This window comes from Pleurodeles waltl, chromosome 5 (assembly GCF_031143425.1).
Source record: "Pleurodeles waltl isolate 20211129_DDA chromosome 5, aPleWal1.hap1.20221129, whole genome shotgun sequence".
Classification (NCBI taxonomy): Eukaryota; Metazoa; Chordata; class Amphibia; order Caudata; family Salamandridae; genus Pleurodeles; species Pleurodeles waltl.
In genome coordinates this window covers 574775737-574798636 of record NC_090444.1, presented here as the reverse complement: position 1 = coordinate 574798636, position 22900 = coordinate 574775737, and the positions used below count along the sequence as shown (strand labels likewise).

Below are 22900 nucleotides of genomic sequence, written 5' to 3'. Positions count from 1 at the left end.
CAGCGATCTCTGAAGACTCAGAGGACTGACCTCACCTAAAGGACCAAGAACCTCCAGGGGACAGCGGCTCTGTCCAGAAACAGAAAATAAACCAACTTTAAAGAGACTCTAACTTCCCGCCAGAAGCGTGAGTCTTCACACTCTGCACCCGATGCCCCTGGCTCGAGTTCAGGACAACCAACAACGCAGAGAGGACTCCAACGACGTGGACACTGTGAGTTGAACTCCCTGCACCCCCACAGCGACGCCTGCAGAGAGATTCCAAAGGCTCCCCCTGTTCACGACTGCCTGGTAACAAAGGAACCCGACGCCTGGACCAAGCACTGCACCCGCAGCCCCCAGGACCGAGAGGAACCACCTACCAGTGCAGGAGTATTCAGCAGGCGGCCCTCATCATAGCCCAGTCGGTGGCTTGCCCGAGAAGCCCCCCTGTGTCCTGCCTGCATCGCCAGAGTGACCCCCGGGTCACTCCATTGTTTTCAATACAAAACCAGGCGCCTACTTTGCACACTGCACCCGGCTGCCCCTGTGCCGCTGAGGGCGTGTTTTGTGTGCTTGTGTGTGTCCCCCTCAGTGCTCTACAAAAACCCCCTGGTCTGCTCCCTGAGGACGCGGGTACTTACCTGCTAGCAGACTGGAACCAGAGCACCCCTGTTATCCATAGGCGCCTATGTGTTTTGGGCCCTCCTCTGACTTCTGCACCTGACCGGTCCTGTGGTGGTGGTGCAGTGGCTTTGGGGTTGCCTTGAACCCCCAACGGTGGGCTGCCTATGCCCAGGAGACTGAACTTGTAAGTGCTTTACTTACCTGAAAAATTATTACTTACCTCCCCAAGGAACAGTTGATTTTTACAGTGTCCACTTTTAAATGAGCTATTTGCTATTTTTATCAAAACTGTGTATACTACTGTTTTAAATCAAAGTTCTATACTTAACTGTGTGAGGTACCTTACAATTTATGTACTCACCTAACATTTTAATCTTGTGGTTCTAAAAATAAATTTTAAAAAAATATTTTTCTATATAAAAACCTATTGGCCTGGAGTTAAGTTTTTGAGTGTGTGTTCTCATGTATTGCCTGTGTGTGTACAACAAATGTTTAACACTACCCTCTGATAAGCCTACTGCTCGACCACATTTCCACAAAATAGAGCATTAGTATTATCTAAACTTGACACTATCAGCCTCTAAGGGGAACCCTTGGACTTTGTGCTCACTATATCTCACTTTGAGATAGTATATACAGAGCCAACTTCCTACATGTACCGCATATGTCGCTTCCAGCGTGGACTCTGCCACCATCACTGAGGCAAACAGCGCCTCCTACTGACATGCAGGGGTACTGTTCTAAAATCTTATGGATTCAGTGTGAGTCCTAATGACCTTCAAAGGTAAGTAATCTGTGGGTAGCTAGATTCTCTACCAGATAAAGCATTACCAAAGGTAGGTAACCTGTTTACCTCACAGGTTCAGCAAACCGTTAAACCCAAGCACAGTCTTTGGCTTAGTATAACATCACTAAACCTTAAAATACTGCCTCACATGTGGAAAATTACTTTATCTTCACCTGCTACCTTTAGCTATGATCTACAGTAAAATAATTGAGGGATTTTTATTATACATTTTAACCTAAAAGCGAATCTGCAGGTGTAATGTCTTATAAAATCTTTGAATTTAATCTTTCAGGTCTGACGACATAGATGGACCGATGGAAGATATTGGCAGCCGCTCCTGTGTAACCCGCTTTGTAAAGACTCTGTTGTCCATAATGGAGCATGGTGTCAAACCTCACAGCAAACACCTCACTGAGTACTTTGCATTTCTTTACGAGTTTGCCAAAATGGGAGAAGAAGAGGTAAATAAATGAAATAAATGTTATATGTGAAAATACATATACTGTATTTGACAACATTTTCATGCATATATCTGTAGATTTTAAAAGTAATGCAAGTCTTGTCTTTTTTAGAGTCAGTTTTTGCTGTCTTTGCAAGCAATATCATCAATGGTGCATTTCTACATGGGAACTAAAGGCCCTGAAAATGTAAGTGCACTTTTTTCTTCATTCCTATACTGTTTGAGTTTAATTAGTTTTTTATGAGCTGGTTCTTTAAAACCTCTATCAGAGCCCCCTTTAGAGGGCCACGGTGCACGCAGGGGCTGCTGGTTCAACCGTGGGGGTTGAGGCCTTTTATTCCTGATGTCCCAGGGCCCGACCTACTGTGGACTGGGAGCAACTCCACCAAGTACCCCTTCTGCACTTTACTTTAAGGATACCATGGTCTGAGCAGTCCAAGGCTTCCTCTCCTGGGGGAGAGGGGATTGTTGGTGGATACAGGATAGTGAACACAGGCTCGCAATTCAAAATGTGTGCAACAGCAATAAATCATCCTTCAGCCAAATACTCACTTTTATGTAAAAAGAGAATTATTCGATTTCTGCTGCTAAGCACATAAAGAAAAAATATGACATTCACAATTTTTACACAGCCCTCCCATGAGGCTGTTGCTCTAGTGTTTCTTTGGCAGTTCCCTGACCTTTTCACATCTCATGTTAACAATAGTGGTTGCTCCCCATTCACTACTGGTAACATCCAGGTTATGCCCCACTAGTAGCCAAAGTTGCAAGAGTTCACAGTAAGTCTAATTTAAAGTTAGTAGTGTTCCAGTGCTTATTTGCCAATTTAGAAGCAAGTTACCCTTGGTGTGACAGGCCCAAAACCAGTCTTACCCGCACCAGGAGGGGTGGAGCATTTTGGAATTTCTGAGCGCACCCTGTTCGCTGGTACTCAAAGTGGCTGCAGCTGAGTTCAGGTGAGTTAGCCACATGTGGACCAGATGGCTGCAATCAGCAGGTGCCAAGTCTCTCACTCTTGTTGTGCTTCTGAAGCGACCTGAGGCTCTCTGACTTGCTGGGTAAGTGTTTAGTTCCTCTGTTGTGGAGGGGTTGTTGTGGTGATTCTGTTTTGGGTCCCTCACCTGGGTGATGGTGGACAGGTGCTCCCACTGCTTCGTCACTTCTCCGACAGGGGGTGCAGAACAGGTCACAGTCCTTGGTGCTCCTGGTGACCCTCTCTGGCACATGGGGTCGTTGCAACTCACAGTACAGGTGCTCCTGCCTGATTGGCACAAGGAAATTCTTGTTGGCGGCCCCTCCTGGCATACAGACTTGCCGTCCGCCACCGCAAGGGTCCTTGCGCTCTTACCGCATGCCAGTCTTCGTCAAGGCAGGCTCTCCTGGCATATGGGGTTGCTGACTCAGCGCAATGCACGGGCTTTGGCCCAATGGGTGCAGCACGACACATGGCTGAATTCACAGTGGTCCTCTCCTGACATACAGTGGTCACCAACTCTATTCTGCACAGAAGTATGAACCCAATTGGTGCAGCAGCTGTTTCCTCGCATCTCGCACAGGGAGTCTTCTCAAAAGGACTCCCTACCAGGCCTTGCTCCCTCCAATGCTTCCTCTTCCCCACAAGACACACTGATCTGGTTGAAAACAGAATTAGCACCAACTCCTTTTCCAGCTGCAGATACATTCTACAAATACATTATATAAATTATATAAATGACATTTTTAGTTTTATATACTATTTGAATTATCCTTTCACCTGACTGAGAATCTTCTGGTGAATTGATTTTAAAATGACATGTCATATTCTGAGTCCTGCACTACAGCTATTTTCTACATCCATGGGCATTTTCATTCATACCCCTCTGTTCATGTGTGTCTTGACTCCTTTCACAGGCACCACCTTAGATTCTCGCTACACATGAGTTGTTAGGGAGTGTCCTTCAAAGCTCTCTTCTTCAAGATTTTCATACGGACTGCAATATCTTTCAGTTTTGTAGCTCCAATAGATTTCTCTGTACAGTGTGTGATTGCAGTCCATTGCTGGGAATGGCAGGATTGATATTTTATAATGAATGGAACTAAAGAAGAATAAACAAGACTTGTAGAGGGTGTGGCAAAAGGAATATCTCTGAAGAGGATCTTTGCATAAAGTATTTGTAGTGTTAATGTCCAAAGAATGTTATCCAGTGTTGGAGCATTTTTTAAAACCTCTCATGAGGAACAAGGATAGGAAGAGCAATGAAGTTGATGTGTTATTTCCAACTGATCTTGACTCTACTTAACTAGGAAAACCCAGGAAAAAAGTCAAGATTCCTGAGAAACCCCAGTCTGAACCTAAAACTGCCCAGATCCCACAAGTTTCCAAAGAAGGAATGCTAAGAGGACTAACTCCTAACATTTCTCAAACACCCTTTATACCCAAACGTGCTTCCCCCACACTAATGCCAGATGGCACTTTTCAGAAATATTGAATCTGACTTCAGAGTTGATACTTCTGATGGATACTTCTACCATCAGATTCTCCAGCTGTAGAATAATCCCAGACTGGACCTGGAAACTTCAAAAGTCTCACGTCGTCCCTAGGGGGTGCTGGCTTCCTGTCAACGCCAGAACTTTTGTCAGGTAATGTCTTCGATGCCCAGTAGTGCCCTCCTCGGTGTAGCAATGTTAGTTTTTTTCCGCTCCATTTGATGCGGATCCAAAACTTGCTCTTATCAGTTTTTCTCACAAGTAATGTTTTTATACTACTGTGTCTACTCCAAAATGATCAGGCTTTAAGCCTTGTTGGGACTGTGACCCCCCCAACTCTATCTACCTTTTGTGTCTTGGGTCACATCACAATTCCCAGTCCTTCAAGTCCTATTAAAGCATGCACCAGAATGCCATCAAAAACCAGAAAGCAAAACTCTTGATGTCCAGGGACGAGAAACTAAGTTGACGATATTCCAGAAAATCCATGAAGTAGAAGAAACATTCCATGGGCAAGTCACCCTTATGATCTCCAGCTTCTGATGGAAATTTGGCTTCAAAGCTGATGCTTGTCCCTATGAAACCAGGTGACCCTACTATTAGCTGCTCCACACCTGGTCCTTGAACTGCCTCGATCACCTCTGCCCACCTTGGACTCAGTGGCACACGCCTTTCCCGAGTTCACGAAGCCAGGATCAGATCCAGCAGTATTGCTGAATGGCATCTTTTTCTAGAGCGTTGACGCAACTCAGGTCGCCCTCAGGCCCCATGGAAAAGTACGGCCTCCCATTGTTTATGCTATTGGATTTGATGCCACCTGACTCCAACCCAATAGTACCAACACTGGCTCGTCCTTCCTTTGATCCGGTGCATTGATATGCCACAGGGCACCTCCACCACCATCGAGGGGGAATAGAACCTCTCTGCAGGAAGCATGGCTTTGAACTCCATGAATGCTAACTGCATTTTAGCACGCTATACCTATGCCTTATGGGATATTTATCAGATGGTGGTGCCTCATGTACCTGAAGACATGAGAATGCACTTTCATGTCGATAGTCCAGGATGGTGAAAATGTATCACACCACATCATAAAATCGGGACTGGATACCCCTGACTCCTGACCCATGGGTACCTCTGGCTCAATTTGCAGACATAATTGATTGCGCACGTCGTAGTTTTCTTCTGGTATCCAGGCTAAATTAATGGATCTAGCATTTGATGGCACACTCCTATTTGGAGGGAAGGTGGATTTTTCACTGGAGCATTTTAAAATCAGTAAAATGACAGCCCGAACTTTGGAACTTCTGTTACCACCCCTATCAAGGATTCGTGACAATTTCTTGCTAATTTTTGGAATTTTTATGGCTTTTTGAGAGGATTCTCCTGCCACCAGTGACAACGTAATCAACCACAATACCACTAACAACAGAATCCACTGGTCGAAAATTATAGAGTAGGGCCCAGAGGTAAGAGTTGAGGATCCAACTAGCAACCCTCCTCTTCCTCGTCTGCACCACCAGTCAAGTAGACCTAGCTAGCTTCCACCTACTCTCATGGAGCTTGTGGTGGAACAGGTGTCCTCCTTTCTACAAGCTTGGAAGACCATTACTTCAGACAAGTCGGTCCTAAGGATCATAGAAGGCTTTCTGTCCTTCAGACTCCGCCCCACCTTCACCTCCCCAGCCTTCCTTCTTCTCTTACAGATCACCTGCCCATCCTGCAACAAAAACTGACAGCACTCCTACTGAAGCTGTGGAGTTAGTGCCAGAACAGGAAAGGGGCCAAGGATGTTACTCCTGATACTTAATCGTCCCCAAAAGCGTCGGAGGTCTCTGTCCAATCCTAGACCTCAGAGACTTGAACCTTTATCTCAATAAGGAGGACTTGAGGATGCTAACCCTAGCTCAGGTGTTGATGGTGGTGGAAGCTATAGACTGGATAGGGACACTCAGCCTGCAGGATGCATACTTCTGTATCCCTATCCTGCGGTTGAATCAGAAGTACTCGCTCTTTATGGTAGGTTCTATTCACTACCAATTTACACTGCTCATGTTTGGCTTAACATTGGCACCTTTAATCTTCACAAAGGTTGCAGCTCCCCTCTAGTATTCTGACGTCACTACATTCCCACACCTGGATCACTGGCTCATCATAGCCTGGTCGCCAGAGGTGGTGACTCTTCATCTGCAGTCAACAGTATCCCTGCTGTTTGACCTGGGCTTTTCTGTAAACAAGCCCAAATCTCACCAGAGGCCCTCTCAGTCACTCAGGTTTATGGTGTCATGCTGGGTCCAACACTTCTCCGCGCCTTTCCACTGCTTCAGGGGATAACCAACATCCAAGAAATGGTCCCATATTTCCTGCAAGGTGCAAGAGTTCCAGTTCTGAGAGTACTCAGATGCAGGAGTCTGCTAGTTTTCTACATTCTCCTAGTCACACATGCACATTGGACCTTTCAGTGGTACCTCTGCCCACAATAGCAACAATACGGGAGAGGCCTGTCGGACTCCATCGTAATCTCCTTCAGTGCAGCTGCAGAAGGATCTTAGTGGGGGAATGAGGAAAACATGATTAGCCTGATTGCCTTTCGTCCTCCTCCAAACATGACTATGGTAGTGATGGAGGCTTCCACTTTGGAGTGGGTATTCATTTTTAGGATCAGTCTCTGGTCTCTGGAAGAGCATGTTCTACAAATAAACGTGTTAGAATTGTGGGCAATTCAGTTGGCGCTCAAGGCCTTCCGCAGCTCCAGATCTTTACAGACAACATGGCAGCTATGTAGTTTGTCAACAAGTAAGGGGGAGTGCTCACCTTCATTGCCTGGAAGCGTTGAGACTATGGTCTTTGGCACACTGTCAAGGGATCTGGTTTATTGGCAATCACATAGTCAGGTCTCTGAATCTCAGAGCAGACAGCCTAAGCCGACATTAACTTTCCAATCATGAGTCGTGTTTTCTACACAATGTAGTACAGGGCATCTTCGCCCAGTGAGGCACCCCTCAGGTGGACTTAATCAATGCCAGCAGTTATGTCCCCTCCAGTATCTGTTGAGGGAAACCTTGGGGAATGCCTTTAAGTTGAAGTTGAAAATTCAGCTGTGTTATGGGTTCCTTGAACCCTTGATTCCACAAGTGCTGAGGAAGACTTGTCAAGGCCGGTCCCAAGTCATTCTCATTGCATTGGAACGGCCAAGGATTGTGTGCTAATCAGACGTTCAGTGCTTCTCCATATGTACCCAGCTGAGGTTATCCGAACTGGATATTATCTCCCATTTGAGAGTAATGGTTTTGCGCTCCACCTGTATGCCTGGAGATTGAGTGGGCATCTCTGAACTCCTCTAAGTTTTCACCAGAGTTGGTAGATGTCACATTATCAGCCTGTATCCCCTCTACTTAATGTCTCTTCTGTGGAAGATGGAGAAATTTTGTTGGTTGGTGCACAGACAATAACGTTGACCTCTTTAAGGCTAAGTTGTCTTGAATATTGCAGTTCTTTACCGCTTGCCCAGTGGGTGTTTTCAGTGGAATCTGTCAGGTGGTATGCAGCTGCATTGTTGGCATTCCTCTGCCTTCAGTCCTGGCTTCTTTGTTCATGTCCCTAATTGTCATGTGTTTCCTGAAGAGATTAACAAATCTGTGTCCCCCAACTCCGGTTGTAGTTCCTCATTTGGATCCCAACCTTTTTTAACTTTTCTTATGTGGACTCATTTCGAGCCCCTGCATAGTTGCCTTACAAGAATGTTGACAAAAAGCAGCCATTACTTCTGTCATGGGTTGGAGAGTTGTAGGCTCTCAGTTCACTCACGCTGTTTATCTCTGTTTATCCAGACAATCTGGTGTTGCAAACCAGGGCTGCTCTCCTGTCGAAAGTGGTGACTTCATATGACCTTAGTCATTTGATCACCCTCCCATTCTTTTATCCACTGTCCATCGGATAAAGGAGGAGGAGGGGGTGCATAGGTTGGCCCCTAAGCAGGTGGTCAACTGCTATCTTGATCGTACTGAGGAAATATGACTGGTTGACTGGGTGACCATCATTACGTGGGGTAGTGTGGTGCCAAGAAAGGGAAAGCTGTTCAGAAGTGGACTCTGCCAATGGATTATCCTCTGCATTAAGATCTGCTATGCTTTGGTAAAGAAGATCCTCGGGAAGGGATTAGAGCTCATTTCCACCAGAGCCAAATCAACCACTTATGCTCTTGCCAGTGGAGTTACAATAGCAGAGAGCTGCAAAGCAGCCACGTGGGCATCTCTGCACACCTTCGCCAAACTTTACTGTTTGGTTTCCAAAGTGAGTAGCGACAGTCATTTTGTCAGATCTGCTTCGAAGGATTTCCTGGTATAACCAAACCTCTAGGGGAGGTATGGCTATATAATCAATTCTACAATAGAGGAATCTGCAGGTAGAAATAGCCATCAGAAGAAAGTTACTCATTAGAAGTTACAATCTTTTTTTTTTTTTTTTTCGGGTAGATACCTAATCTGCCTGAAGATTCCTCATTGACCCTGCCCACCTCCCCGTTCAATAGATGTGTTACAGAGAAAGTTAATAAGAAACAGAATTCCTTTTGTGTACTGCACAACTGTATTACTGTCTCTCCGTTCTCTTGCATCAAAGGCGGGGAAATAATTGAGGGAAACCAAAAGCTTGTAGTAAAGGAGCCTCTTTTTAGCATGGTTACCCCTACTTTTTGCCTGTTGTCAGTGTGTTTGACTGTGTTTACTGGGATCCTGCTAACGAGGACTCCAGTGATTATGCTCTCTCCCTTCTAACTTGGTATCTTGTACCATTTTCACCCCACATTTGGCATACTGGTGCCCCTGTGTAAGTCCCTAGTATATGGTACCCAGGTATCCAGGGCATTGGGGTACGAGGGGATCCTCATAGGCTGCAGCATGTATTATGCCACGCATGGGGAGCCCATGCAAAGTGTATTTGCAGGCCTGCCATGGCAGCCTGCGTGAAAGGGTGCACGCACCCTTTTCACTATAGGTCAATGCACCAGGTCACTATAAGTCACCCCTATAGCAGACCCTCCTAGCCCAGATGGCCGGGTGCAGGTACCTGTGTGTGAGGGCACCCCTACACTGCACGAACTCCAGTTCCATTTTCCTGGACTTCGTGAGTGCAGGGACGCCATTTTACGCGTGTACTGGATAAAGGGTCACTACCTATGTCCAGCTACATAATGGTAACTCTGAACCTGGGCATGTTTGGTATCGCACATGTCGGAAGTATTGGAAGCAGGATTCCATGCACTCTGTGGGCTCCTTAGATGACCCCCAGCATTGCTACCACCAGTCTTCCAGGATTTCCGGGCAGCCCAAGCTGCTCCCACACCTCAGACAGGTTTCTGCCCTCCTGCTGTTTGATCTGATCAAGCTCAGATAGGCAGAACAAAGGATTCCCTGTGTTTGGGTGAGTCCTCAGAATCGGCTTGTAGGACTCCAGCAGGATTCCTCGGCAACCTCCACTTCGACATCTGGCCACTGGAACGGCGAATGGGCCCTCCAGGAACCGACAACACTGCAATCCACGAAGAAAACTCTTCTGCAACTTTGTTTCCACAGCTCCTGCCAGCTTTGCAACATTTCATCTGTGCATCCTCAGAAGACAGCAACTCTTCAGCCTGCACAAGAAGAAAGAAGGAATCTTCCTTGGCGTGATGAAGTCACTCCCCTGCATCAGCAGGCACCAACCATGACTAAAACCAGCTGCGTGGATCGCCTCTCCTCCTGAGCTACGTGGATCCTGCATCACGGGTGGTGTCCGGAGTAGTCCTCTTGGTCCTCCCTGCCAGCTGTCCAACTTTGGTGGAGGTAAGTCCTTGCCTTCCCATGCAGGACAGTACCTTAGTGCATCCGTCTCTTGCAGCTACCAAGGCTTGTTGGCATATTCTCCAAGGGATCTTGTGGCTACATGCGGCTCCAGCCCCCAGCATTCCTCCCTGCAACGCTTAGCCCTCTTTGTGGTTCTCCCTCGGCGTGGGACCCTCTTCTGTAGTGCTGCCTGGGCTTCTTCTGCGACTCCTCTGTCCCTGTCCTGTGGTTCTCCTGTGGGAGCTGCCTCAGCCCCTGTGGTGTCTCTGTGTTGCTGAGGGTCCCATCTGGCTCACCCTCCTGGGTTGAGTCCTCCTGGGCCTTGCTGGTCCCTGGCAGCACCACTTTGCCACTAACCACGATTTTGCCTTTGCCAAGGCTTGGAATTCCTGCACCAACACCCGTCTGCAGTCTTCACTCCAGCGTGGGACATCTTCTGCATTCCAAAGCAAATCTCTTCCAGCTTCTGGGCTGCAGTGCTGACCTGTCCTTCATCACCGGTGGTGGTAGCCCCATCCTTATTTCAGATGTTCCAGAGCCGGAACAACGTCATACAACTCCAACTTTAACGGCGCCATCTAGGCCCAGATCAGTGCCAGAGGCTCATTCAGAACAGCCAGGCTCAGGAGAGGAAGGAGTGGGGTCTGAGGACCATTTAGAGTACTGATTGGAGCAAGAACAGGACTGTATGAGGATCTAGGGTAAGCCAGTGGACTGGATAGTTCTCCAGATACTGGCATGTTCTCTCCTCCCAGTGCGTCTATGGAGGAAGGGGCTTCTTATGCCATGGTGGTGCATAGGGCAGCTGAGGTCTTGGACCTAGATTTGCCTACGGTTCCAGTTAGGGCAAATCTCCTGACGGAGGTGCTTCAGCCGGGCGTGACTACATCGGAGCTGATGTTGCCCTTCAATGAAGCCCTAACGGATGTCCTTCTGGGAACATGGTCCAAACCCAGCACAGGGACTCCAGTGAATAGGACAGTCGGCCGCCGCCATAGATCTGCTCCAAATGACCCTAGTTTCCTATCCCAACACCCCATCCCCCACCCCGGAGAGCTTGGTGGCCCACGTCTCCACTTCCCGTGGTGCCTTACCTTCCGCTCCTCCGGATCGGGAATCCAAAAGGCTGGACCAACTTGGAAAGAAGTTGTTTTCTTCCTCCTGCCTGGCATTGCGGTAAGTAAACACCTCTTGCATATCGGGCCTTTTTTCCCATACGTTATGGGATACGGTGACACAGGTGCTGCCCCAGGTCCCGGAGGGCGTACGGGACACACTCACCCAGGCTGTCAAGTATGGGAGAGATGCAGCCAAGTTTACTATTAGGTTTGGATTGCACACAACCGACTAGCGGGGTAGAGCAATTGCGTTGACAGTGGCCTTTGTCGCCACGCCTGGCTATGTTCTACTGGCTTTTCAGGGGATGTCCTGTCAAGTTTGATGGACATGCCTTTTGATGGCTCTCGCCTTTTTGGTGAGAAGGCAGACTCTGCGGTTGAGAGATTCAAGGATTCTCGAGCTACGGCCAGATCCTTGGGCCTCTCTGCATCAGCTCGCCAGCAGTCTGTCTTCTGTGCCTTTCGAGGCTTCGGAAGGGGCGCAGTACCACGCCAGCCACAACTTAGCCACCGTCCTCCGGCTTCACAACATCCCGTGCAAGGACGTGGTTGTGGTACTGTCAGACCCAGAGCCCCCCTCCACAGCTAGTGTGGTTCTGCATGACCATGTCCATCCAGTTGAATGAAGGATTCAGTTTCATCGCCCTTACTGGCAATCCATCACATCGGACAAATGGGTCTTGCAGATCATACGGAAGGGCTATTCCCAACCCTTCCAGACTTCCCCTTCTTCTATCCCTCCGATAAAAGAATAGCTGATGGAGGATCATTTGGTTTTGCTCTGCGAGGAAGTTACAGCTCTCTTGTCCAAGGGAGCTATAGAAAGTGTCCTGATGTCAGAAGTAGGCAATGGTTGTTATTCCCACTACTTTCTGATTCACAAAAAGAACAAGGGCCTTCGCCCTATCGTGGATTTATGGGACGTTAATCTCGTCCTCAAAAAGGAGAAATTCATGATGCTCACTCTTGCTCAGTTCTTGTCTGCCCTAGACCAGGAATACTAGATGGTAGCGTTGGACTTCCAGGATGCGTATTTTCACATCCCCATCCTCCCTGCCCACAGGCGTTACTTGCGGTTCAAGTCTTTGATCGCCAATAACAAGGCTGTTTTGATAGTGAGAAGCCAGAGAGGACAGTTATGTAAAGGCTTAAAAGGAGCACACATTAGAAAAGTGAGCACTAGATTAAGGTCCCACTGGGGCATAACAAAAGGCGTAGGTGGAAATATATGTACAAGCCCTTTTAAGAATCTCTGTACAGTGGGAGGCTTAAACAAAGATGGTTGATCGGGCAAGCGTAGAAAAGCTGATCAGGCAGAAAGATAGCCCTTAAGAGTCTGTAAGGAAATGCCTCCTTGGCATGGTTACCCCCAGACGTTTTGCTTTTTGCTGATGCCAAGTCATGATTGAAAGTGTGCTGGGACCCTGCTAACCAGGCCCCAGCACCAGTGTTCTTTCCCTAAACTGTACCTTTGCTTCCACAATTGGCACAGCCCTGGCACCCAGATAAGTCCCTTGTAAATGGTACCCATGGTACCAAGGACCCTGATGCCAGGGAAGGTCTCTAAGGGCTGCAGCATGTCTTATGCCACCCTGGGGACCCCTTACTCAGCACACGCACATTGCCTCACAACTTGTGTGTGCTGGTGGGGAGAAAATGTGTGCTGGTGGGGAGAAAATGACTAAGTCGACATGCTACTCCCCTCAGAGTGCCATGCCCACCTCACACTGCCTGTGGTGTAGGTAAGTCACCCCTCTAGCAGGCCTTACAGTCCTAAGGCAGGGTGCACTATACCACAGGTGAGGGCATATGTGCATGAGCACTATGCCCCTACAGTGTCTAAACAAAACCTTAGACATTGGAAGTGCAGGGTAACCATATTAAGTATATGGTTTCGGGGTTTGTCAAATACGAACTCCACAGTTCCATAATGGCTACAGTGAATACTGAGAAGTTTGGCATAAATCTTCTCAGCACAATAAACCAACACTGATGCCAGTGTTGGATTTATGGAGAAAAGCTCACAGAGGGCATCTTAGAGATCCTCCTGTATGTTAGCCCTATTGTTAGTGTGTGACTGACCAGTCTGTGGCAGCCTGCCACTTCCAGATGAGTTTCTGACCACATGGGTGAGTGCCTTTGTTCACTTTGTGGTCAGAAACAAAGCCTTTCCGGGGTGGAGGTGCTTCACACCTCCCCCAGCAGGAACTGTAACACCTGGTGGTGAGCCTCAAAGGCTCAAGCCTGGTTTTACAGTGCCCCAGGGCACTCCAGCTCCCGGACAGAGCCCTCACTTTTGGCAGCAAGTCCGGGGAAATAATGAGAAAAAGAATGAGGAGTCAACTCCTCAGCCAGGTCCACCCCATAGGTGACCAGAGTTGAAGTGACCACCTCCTTGGAAAATCCTCCGTCTTGTTTTGGAGGATTTAGCCCAGTAGGGATATGGATGTACTCCCCTCCCCAAAGGGAGGAAGCACAAGGAGGGTGTAGCCACCCTAAAGGGCAGTAGCCATTGGCTACTGCCCTGTGACCCTAACACACCCCTAAATTCAGTATTTAGCGGCAACCGTGACCCAAGGCTTTAGATTACTGACGACCTACAAAGAAGAAGGACTGCAGACCTGAAAAACCCCGCAGAAAAGAAGGAAGACAACAACTGCCCTTCCGGCCTGTCTCCTACTTCAGAGAACCTGCACCACAGCAACACATCCTGCGTGCCCAACGACCTCTGTCGACTCAGAGGACTGCCCTGCACCTAAGAATGATCAAGAACTCCTGTGGACAGCGGACCTCTCCAACCAAGAAAGAAGAAACCATCTTTAAAGGGACTCCAGAAGCGTGATCCCCAACACTCTGCACCCGACACCTCCGGCCCATATCCCGAGAAACCAACTATCCAGAGAGGACCCCCAGGCGACTCTGATGACGTGTTCACCCTGGGTTGACCTCCCTGCACCCCCATGTCGATGCCTGCAGAGGGAATCCCGAGGAACCCCCTGACCGCGACTGCCCGAGACGAAGATATCCAACTCCTGGAAGAACCACTGCACCCGCAGCCCCCAGGCCCGTGAGAAACCGACCACTGGTGCAGCAGTGACCAGCAGGCAGTCCTCACCCTTGCCCAGTCGGTGGCTTGCCCGAGAGGCCCCCCCTGTGCCCTGCCCACCTAAGTGACCCCCGGGACTCTCCATAGTTCTATTGAGAACCTGATGCTCTGTTGGCAGACTGCACCTGGCCGCCCCGTGCCGCTGAGGGTGTCGTTGTTGTGCATACTTGGGGCCCCTCCAGTACTCCTCCAAACCTCTCTGGTATGCTGCCTGAGAACGTGGGTACTTACCTGCCAGCAGACTGGAACCGGAGGACCGCCCTAGCTCCATTGGCGTCCACATTATTTTGATTCCTGTTTGACCTCTTCACCAGACCGGCCCTGAATGGCTGGTGCTGGGTGTTTTGGGTTCCCTTGAACCCGCAACGGTGGACTACCTATGCCCAGGAGATTGAACCCGTAAGTGTGGTACTTACCTCTGAAACTGTACTGTACTTACCTCCCCCAGGAACTGTTGGAAATTGCAGTGTCCACTTTTAAAATAGCTTTTTGCCATTTTAATGAAAACTCTTTACAATATTGAAGCTAATCAAAGTCTCTACTATTACTATGCAAAGTGCATTGAGGTATGATTCCAACATTTTTAATGCCAAACATGCCTATGTTCGGAGTTACCATTATGTAGCAGACATTGGTAGTGACCTATGTCCAGTACTCGCGTAAAATGGAGTTCCCGCACTCACAAAGTCTGGGAAAATGGTCCTGGTGGTTGTGGGGGCACCTCTGCTAGTGCAGGGGTGCCCTCACCCACAGGTACTCTGTACCCTGCCCTCAGGGCTGGAGGTCCTGCTAGAGGGGTGACTTATAAGTGACCTGGTGCAGTATAAATGGCAGTGAGAGGGTGCATGCACCTTTTTACGCAGGCTGCAATGGCTATCCTGCAGAAGCTTTTACATGGGCTCCCTATGGGTGGCAAAAGAAATGCTGGAGCCCCTAAGGATCCCTTGGAACCCTAGTGCCCTGGGTACCACCTAGGTACTATATACTAGGGACTTATAAGGGGGTGCCAGTATACCAATTTGTGGGTGAAATACTGGGTTACCAGCATGCAGTAACAAAATTTAGAGGAGAAAGAGCATAATCACTGGGGTCCTGGTTAGCAGGATCCAAGTGAACACAGTCAAGCACACTGACATCAGGCAGAAAATAGGGGTAACCATGGTAAAAAGAGGGTACTTTCTTACAAGCGCTTAAAAGAGTGGCACACTATAACAGACAACAGATTGGTTTTGAAAATTGTTCAGAATGGTTACTTACTCAGATTGAAATCTTGTCCACTGGAAGTACCACCAAAAGCAACATTCCACCATCGACAGGTCTTGACGAAATGACGTAGACACGTTTTTTCAAAAAGAAGCAATAGAAGAAGTTCCACCCTCGCAATGGGGGATAGGAGTTGATTCACGCAATTTTTCCCCCTTCGCAAAAAAGGCCCGACTCAAGAATACAGACCAATCTTAGACCTGCAGTTCCTGAACAAATTAATCTGAAAAGAAAAATTCAATTTCCCTTCACCAAATTTACCCCCAACTCCATCAGAGGGACTAGATGTTCTCCACAGATCTTCAGGATGCCTACTTTCACATTCCAGTTGCAAGAAAATATCGGACGTTTCTGCTCTTCAGGGTAGCATCCAAGCACTACCAGTACAAAGTTTTACCCTTTGGCCCCAAAACAGCTCCTTGAACATTTTCAAAATGCATGGCAGTAATTGCTGCACACCTGAGGAGGAGGCAAATCTTTATCTATCCATACCTAGATGACTAGCTGATCAAGAGTGCCTCCCCAGTACTAGCGCAACAGCATTATCAGATTTGCCTCCAAAGTCGGCAAACTCTGGGTCTACTGATCAACATCAAAAAATCTACACAGATACTAACTCAAAGTATTTATTATCTAGGATACAAACCATGCAAAAGTGTATCCTTTGGAGGAAAGGTTATACTCAATCAACATGAAATGTAGTACTCTCCTTCACACTCCTTGCCCATCATCTAGACAAGTGCAATTGCTACTCGGTCAATGGCCTCCTGCATCTTCATTGTTCCCAATGCCAGGCTACACATGAGATCTGTGCAGCGAGTTCTGGAAGATCAGTGGTCTCAATATTCCAACCAATGGTACAACAAGATAACTTACACAAGGGAAGTCGAACAATCACTCCAGTGGTGAATGGAGAACCGGCATTCACGGAAAGGAGTTTTACTAGGAACTTCCTACACAAACTTTGATCACAGATGCTTTTTTTCAGGGTTGGAGGTCTCACATGGGTCCTTTGCAAGTTCAGGGCTCCATCCCAATCTTCCCCCACTGAGCTTGACAGCATGGCTCCTGAATTCCTACAACATGGTCATCTAGGTCTTTCAAAGAAATGCATGAACATTCTCAAGGAGTCGTAAAGACCATCAATGAGAAGTTAATATTCTTTTAAATTGAAAAGATTTTATATGTGGTGCATACAGAATAGTTTTAATCCAATTCTGGGGCAGGAGGATGTCATTTTACCTTACCTCCTCCATCTAGCAAAATCAGATTTATTGTTTTCATCAATAAAGGTTCATCTTGCAGCTATAACGTCTTATCGAAAATCAACTTCTCAGACATAATTTTTTCAAATGCCTGTTGGTAAAGATTTTTTAGAGGGCTTAAGAACATTTTTCACTCCTGTTTGCTCACCCTCTACCCCCGGCACCTGAATTTAGTACTTAAGAAACTGTTGGGTACGCCCTTTGAGCCTATACATAAGTCCTCTCTAAAACATTTTTCATGGAAAACAGCTTTTCTTGTTGCTATTACCTCAGCATGCAGAATAAGCGAAATTCAGGCTCTCTGTGCAAAAGAGTTTTACACAGTGTTCCATGAAATGGTAGTAATGAGAACCCATCCTAGTTTCCTTCCTAAAGTAGTTTCTGATTTCCATATTAACCAGACTATCTCGCTCCCTACATTTTTCCCCAAACATCCATACCACCAGAAAGAGCTCTACACTCTTTAGATCTAAAAAGAGTTCTAAAGTTCTGTTTGGATAAAACTAAATACATTAGACAGTCTGATCATTTATTTGTGAACTATGGTCCAATGAGAACAGGCATGGCTACTTCCAAGTAAACTATCCCCAGGGTTAGGGCTATGCCCACTTCCCAGTGGAAATAGTCATAAGAAGGGTGTAGTCACTCTAAAGGAGATCAGCCCATTGGCTACCACCTAGTACTCCCTGTAATACCCCTAAATTGAGTATTTAGTGGGCACCCTTGAACCCTAGAACTCAGATTCCTGACGACCTAAGAAGAGCCGGACACTACAGAGCAGCTCCAGCAGAGAAGACCATAGACACCAACTGACTTTGCCCCAGCCCTACCAGCCTGTCTGCAGCCCTTGACGATCCTGTGCCTAAGGACGACATGTCCTGCAGCCCCCTGTCCTCCAAAGCTTTGGGAGTACTTGCCTGCCTTTGAAAAAGATCAAGATCTCCAGAGAATAGCAGACCTGTTCAAGAAGAAACCAACTTAAATAGAACTATGTTGTAAGGAACAGCAAACCTGCCTCTGGACCCACCTCTGCACCTGATGCCTATGGCCCAAGTCCAAGTGGTCCACTGGTCCTGTGAAGGCTTCCCAGCGATTCTCGGTCGGAGTCCACTGGGAGCTGACCCCTGTCAGACTCTGCCTCAAAGCCGGCAGCCTCAAACTGAAGGCTCCCCCTGACCGCGACCCACCTGGTAAGCTGTTCCAGACTTCAAAGAATACCCCTTCACCCAGAGCCCCTGGGCCTTGGGGACCTGGACTGTCAGTGTCCCCTAGCATCAGAAATCACCTGGGCAGCTGTGGGTTTTCTTCGTTCAGCCTCCTGGCCTGAGCCTGCAGCCTTTTTTCCAAAACAGATCTCCCCCATTGATATGCATTGGATTGGGTGTCTGATGCTGTGGTGGCACTCAAAACTTGGCCGTCCCTGTGCTGCTGAGGGTGTAAGTTTGGTGCTGCCTTGTGGCCCCCCTGTGCTTACCACAAGCCCAGGAGATCGACCCCTGACACCGCTTTACTCACCTTTGAGCAGTACCTCTTCAGTTACCCCCAGTCTCCTTTGGATAACATTGGGTACCTGATGCTGTGTTGGCACTCTGCACCCGGCCGCCACTGTGCCGCCGAGGGTGTAAGTTTGGTTCTGTCTTGTGGCCCTCCTTGTGTTTACCTCAATCCCAGGAGATCGGCCCCTGGCCTCGCTTCACTCCACCTGTGAGCAGCGCATCTTCCTTCACCTCCAGTCTTATTTGTTAACATTGGGCATCAAACTCTGAATGTGACCGCTGTACCATGCTGCCCGTGTGCCGCTATGGGTGCACTGTTGGTACTGATTTGAACCTTGCCTGGTGTTGACCTAAAACCCTGAAGACTGGATTTGTAAGTTGTGTACTTAAAAACTGTATTCTTGTTTCCCTCACAAAGGTTAACATTGCTGAACTGAAAAATTGCACTGTTGATTTTTGAATCTGCCACGTATTTATGCTTGAACATCTCCTTGCCTCATTACGAAGTTCTTGGTTTTGAAACATAAATAAAAATAAATTTTATTTTTCTAAAACTTTTTGGGATTTTTTCTTTGTTTGTGTGTCTCATTTATTACCTCTGTGATTTCAACAAATGCTTAATCCTCTCTTAAGCCTAATTGCTTGCCCACAGTACCACAAAATAGAGCATTAGTCCTGTCTACTTTTTCCTCTGCAAACCAACTGGGGATCCACTGGACTTTTTGAACGGTGTACTTCTTTTTAGTACACCATATAGAGAGCCAGCTTCGTACAGTATGGTTTTCCTAATTCAATGAGAATTGTTCCTCCGATCAGTCTACCCCTTTGGAAGAATTCTCCTGTCACAGAAACGGGGCGAGGTTCTGCACCCGATCCTGCATACAATCTGAGATCATGCATGGAAATTGAACGGCAGTCTGTGACCTCTCTTCAGAGGTCTGTGAAGTCATTCTAGTTGCCAGGCGATCCTCAACTAAGACTGTATACGGCTGCCTTTGAGGCATGTTTGTAGTTTGGTGCACTACAAAACTTGCTGATACCCTCTCTGCACCTTTGTCCAAGGTCTTGTTGTTTGGTGTATCGTTAGGCCAGCAAAGCTTTGTTTTAGGCACAGTTGAAGAGTATTATCTGATAGGGACTATTAACTGCATATTCCTTACCTTAGAATTATCCCCTGGCATCAGACTGGATCTGAAATTTGTATTGAGCTGTACCCATGTGTGCTGATTAGTGGCGTCTGTAGAAGGCAGGCTCATTTTATGATGTGGCACCCTATACTTAGTCCAGGCAATCCTTGGTGATAGTGTTGTGATGGCTAGATAACCAAAGCTCTCTCAGGGTATGTGTGGAGAGCAGCTCAGGCTTATCAGGGAGGAGTAAAGCACTTACAGTACCACAGTAATCAGTCAGTGATGTTCACACAAGAAAGAACCACACCAGGTGACAAAGTATTCTTTATTATAATACTAGTACTATCCTAACGTTGGTATATCTCTACTTGGAGATATCAACACACAATAATATATAGTAATACACAGGAAAAACATAGAAATATGTGGGACCCTGTGGGGTGGGGGGGGGCAAACCATATACTAAGAAAGTGGCACCAGAACAGAGGTTCCCAACCAAGGTAAGTGTCTTAGAATCCCAGGGACTAGGGGAATATGAAATTACCCAAAATAAGTCATCGAAATCCCCCCAGGTGCCTGTGTGCAGAGGTGTTATCTAGCTGTGTGCCACATAGACTAAGACAGGACCGTCACAGTTGGAATTTTCAGGATGCAGGACCCTTCCCAGAGGACCCTCAGAAAACCAGCTGGCACAAGGAAGGTTCAATAGTGCCCCCACCCGTTGATACCCCGGAAAATGGAGTACCTACACCAGGGAGCTCAGGTGCATAGGGGTGAATCAATGTCGGAAACCTTAGTTGGAGTCAGTTGGAGCCTCGTTTGCCGAGCTGCTGTTGCAACCAAGGGACCAGATCAGTGGAACCCAAGGGTGGATTCCAGACAAGAAGAACAGTCCAGACAACTCAGAGATGTCCAGGCAGTGCAGGTAGCCAATGCCCACTCTTCTTGGGGCAGAGTTCCTGCAGGCCTTTGAAGGAAGGATTACAGCTGCTGTGTCCAAGTGATGCAGAAAAATCCTTCGAGTCACCACAAGCTTTCCCACGTTGGTTAACGGATTGCAGACGGATCAGTGGTCAGCAGAACCACCAACAAGCATTAGCAAAAACAGAAAGAAGCTGCAGGAAAGTTTGCAGGATTTTAGGGACCAGCAAGGTCCTAAAGACTCGACCCTTGGAGGGGGATCAGGGGTGGCTCTCAGCAAGTAGAAGAGCCAGCAGGAATCGTTGGAGCCTCCATGCGGACCCACTGCCACGGGACACAGGGAGTTGCAGGGAGGCCTCAGCAGCACAACAAAGAATTAGTCCCACGCAGCAGGAGTTAATGGGTGGATGCTGTCTTTGGAATTGCAGAGCCCTGGAGGATGGGGCTTCTTGGAGCTCAAAGATCTTCTGGAAGAAGAGTCAACAAGCCTTGGCAACAGACCCAGTGCACATGGGTTCCGTCCCAGTGGCTACAGCAAAGACCCATTGTCTCCCAAATTTGTTAGAAGGCAAGCTGGACCTGGATAGGGCCACAGAACCTGTGTTGTAGAGACTTTCAATGTCCATGGGACAGCAGGATCCACCAGCCGGTTGTTGTAGTTGAGGGTCCTGTGGATGCAGGGAAGTGACTCCTTCACTCCAAGGAAGATTCCTTCTTGCTTTCTGATGCAAACAGAGTCCCTGTGACCCTGGAGGTTGCACAGCCACCGATGTTGGAGAATTCTTGCAGGAGACGGAGAAACAATGTTGCAGGTGGAGCCCTCCCAACTGGATACTGTCTTGTTTCGGTTCCTAAGGCAGACCAGCAGCGGTTCCGGAGGCCAGGTTTGCAGAAGTGTCTTGCAGAGAGTTCCTTGTAGTCTTGCTCAATGAATTTGGGTTCCACCCTCAGGGGAGCCATTAAGTAACCCATAAAGGGGGTTGGACACTGTCTGCGGTGACCCACTTATCAGAGGGGGTCAGGGACTTCTCCCACCTGGGTTAACCAGTCAGATGCTTCAAGGGGCCTCTGCACATCTTATTCCAAGATGGCAGAATCAAGTGGTCATCTGACAGAGCTCAGTGGACCTTTATTGGGGAGGAGCTGGACAGGGGGGTGGTCACTCCCCTGTCTTTTGTGTGGTTTCGTGCCAGAGTGAGAACTGGGGGTTCCTGCACTGGTGGAAACCGGTTTATGCAAGGAGGGCACCAAATGTGTCCCTCAAAGCAGTCTGGTTGCGGTCATAGGCCACCCCACCCCACCCCACCCTAGAGGCAGTTATTTCGTAGGAAGAGGTGGTCACACCTCTTCCCTACAGGAAATCCTTTCTTCTTTATTCCCCTGCTCAAGTTGGTTAACCGGTTCTGTGCCGAGGACGTAGTGGTTACGTCCTGCTGTGCCGAGGATGTAACCATTACGTCCTCGGCACACAGCTCAGAGGAAGCGCTCTCGCTCCCTCTGTGCGCTTCCCCCCCAACCCCCCAAAGGCAGGGATGGAAGGGGAAGCCCTTCCCCTTCCACCCCGACCCCTCCACCATCCCCCCTGTGACATCAGTGCGCGAGCGCGCGCTGTTTGTCACAGAGCCTCCCCCATTGCGCTGGAATTTCTCTTCCGATCACGTGGGGGAGGCAGAGAGAGGCTTTAAAGGGAAGGAAATGTATTTCCTTCCTTTTGAATTCTCTCTCTGCGTTTTGGCAGATGGATTGAAAGCAATCCGGCTGTCAAAACGCCCACTAGACACCAGGGATGTCTTTTACAAAATGAAATTGTCATAAGGGAGCGACCCCTCTAGGCACTGAGGATATATTTTTTTTTTTCGCCGTCACGCAAGGGGATCGACCCCGTAGGCAAGGGTCGCTCCCCAGTGGGGTTGGGGGGCAAATTTATTTTAGGCCATTTCTGCCCCCCCTGGGGCCGGCTGAGCTAGAGGCCAAAATCCACAGGTAGGCACTTTGCAAAAAACACCTCTGTTTTCTGTGAAAAAATGTGATGTGTCCACGTTGTGTTTTGGGCCCTTTCCTTTCGTGGGCGCTAGGCCCACCCACACAAGTGAGGTACCATTGTTATTGGGAGACTTGGGGGAACGCTGGGTGGAAGGACATTTGTGGCTCCTCTCAGATTCCCGAACTTTCTGTCACCGAAATGAGAGGAAAAAGTGTTTTTTGGCCACATTTTGAGGTTTGCAAAGGATTCTGGGTAACAGAACCTGGTCAGAGCCCCACAATTCACCCCATCTTGGATTTCCCTAGGTGTCTAGTTTTCAGAAATGTGCTGGTTTGCTAGGTTTCCCCAGGTGCCGGCTGAGCTAGAGGCCAAAATCCACAGGTAGGCACTGTTATCTGTGAAAGAATGTGATGTGTCCATGTTATGTTTTGGGCCATTTCCTTTTGTGGGCGCTAGGCCTACCCACACAAGTGAGG

At 48.1% G+C, this 22900-nt stretch overlaps 1 protein-coding gene across 2 annotated transcripts in view; it reads left to right on the top strand.

The window, feature by feature from the left end:
• The window catches only part of USP34 (ubiquitin specific peptidase 34), a 1940069-nt gene that overhangs the window by 1292085 nt on the left and 625084 nt on the right, over positions 1 to 22900 (top strand). For both annotated transcript variants that reach the window (XM_069234398.1, XM_069234397.1), the window contains 2 exons: positions 1686 to 1854; positions 1966 to 2040. In XM_069234398.1, the coding sequence (XP_069090499.1) occupies positions 1686 to 1854; positions 1966 to 2040 (244 nt within the window). The remainder of the gene's footprint in view (positions 1 to 1685; positions 1855 to 1965; positions 2041 to 22900) is intronic.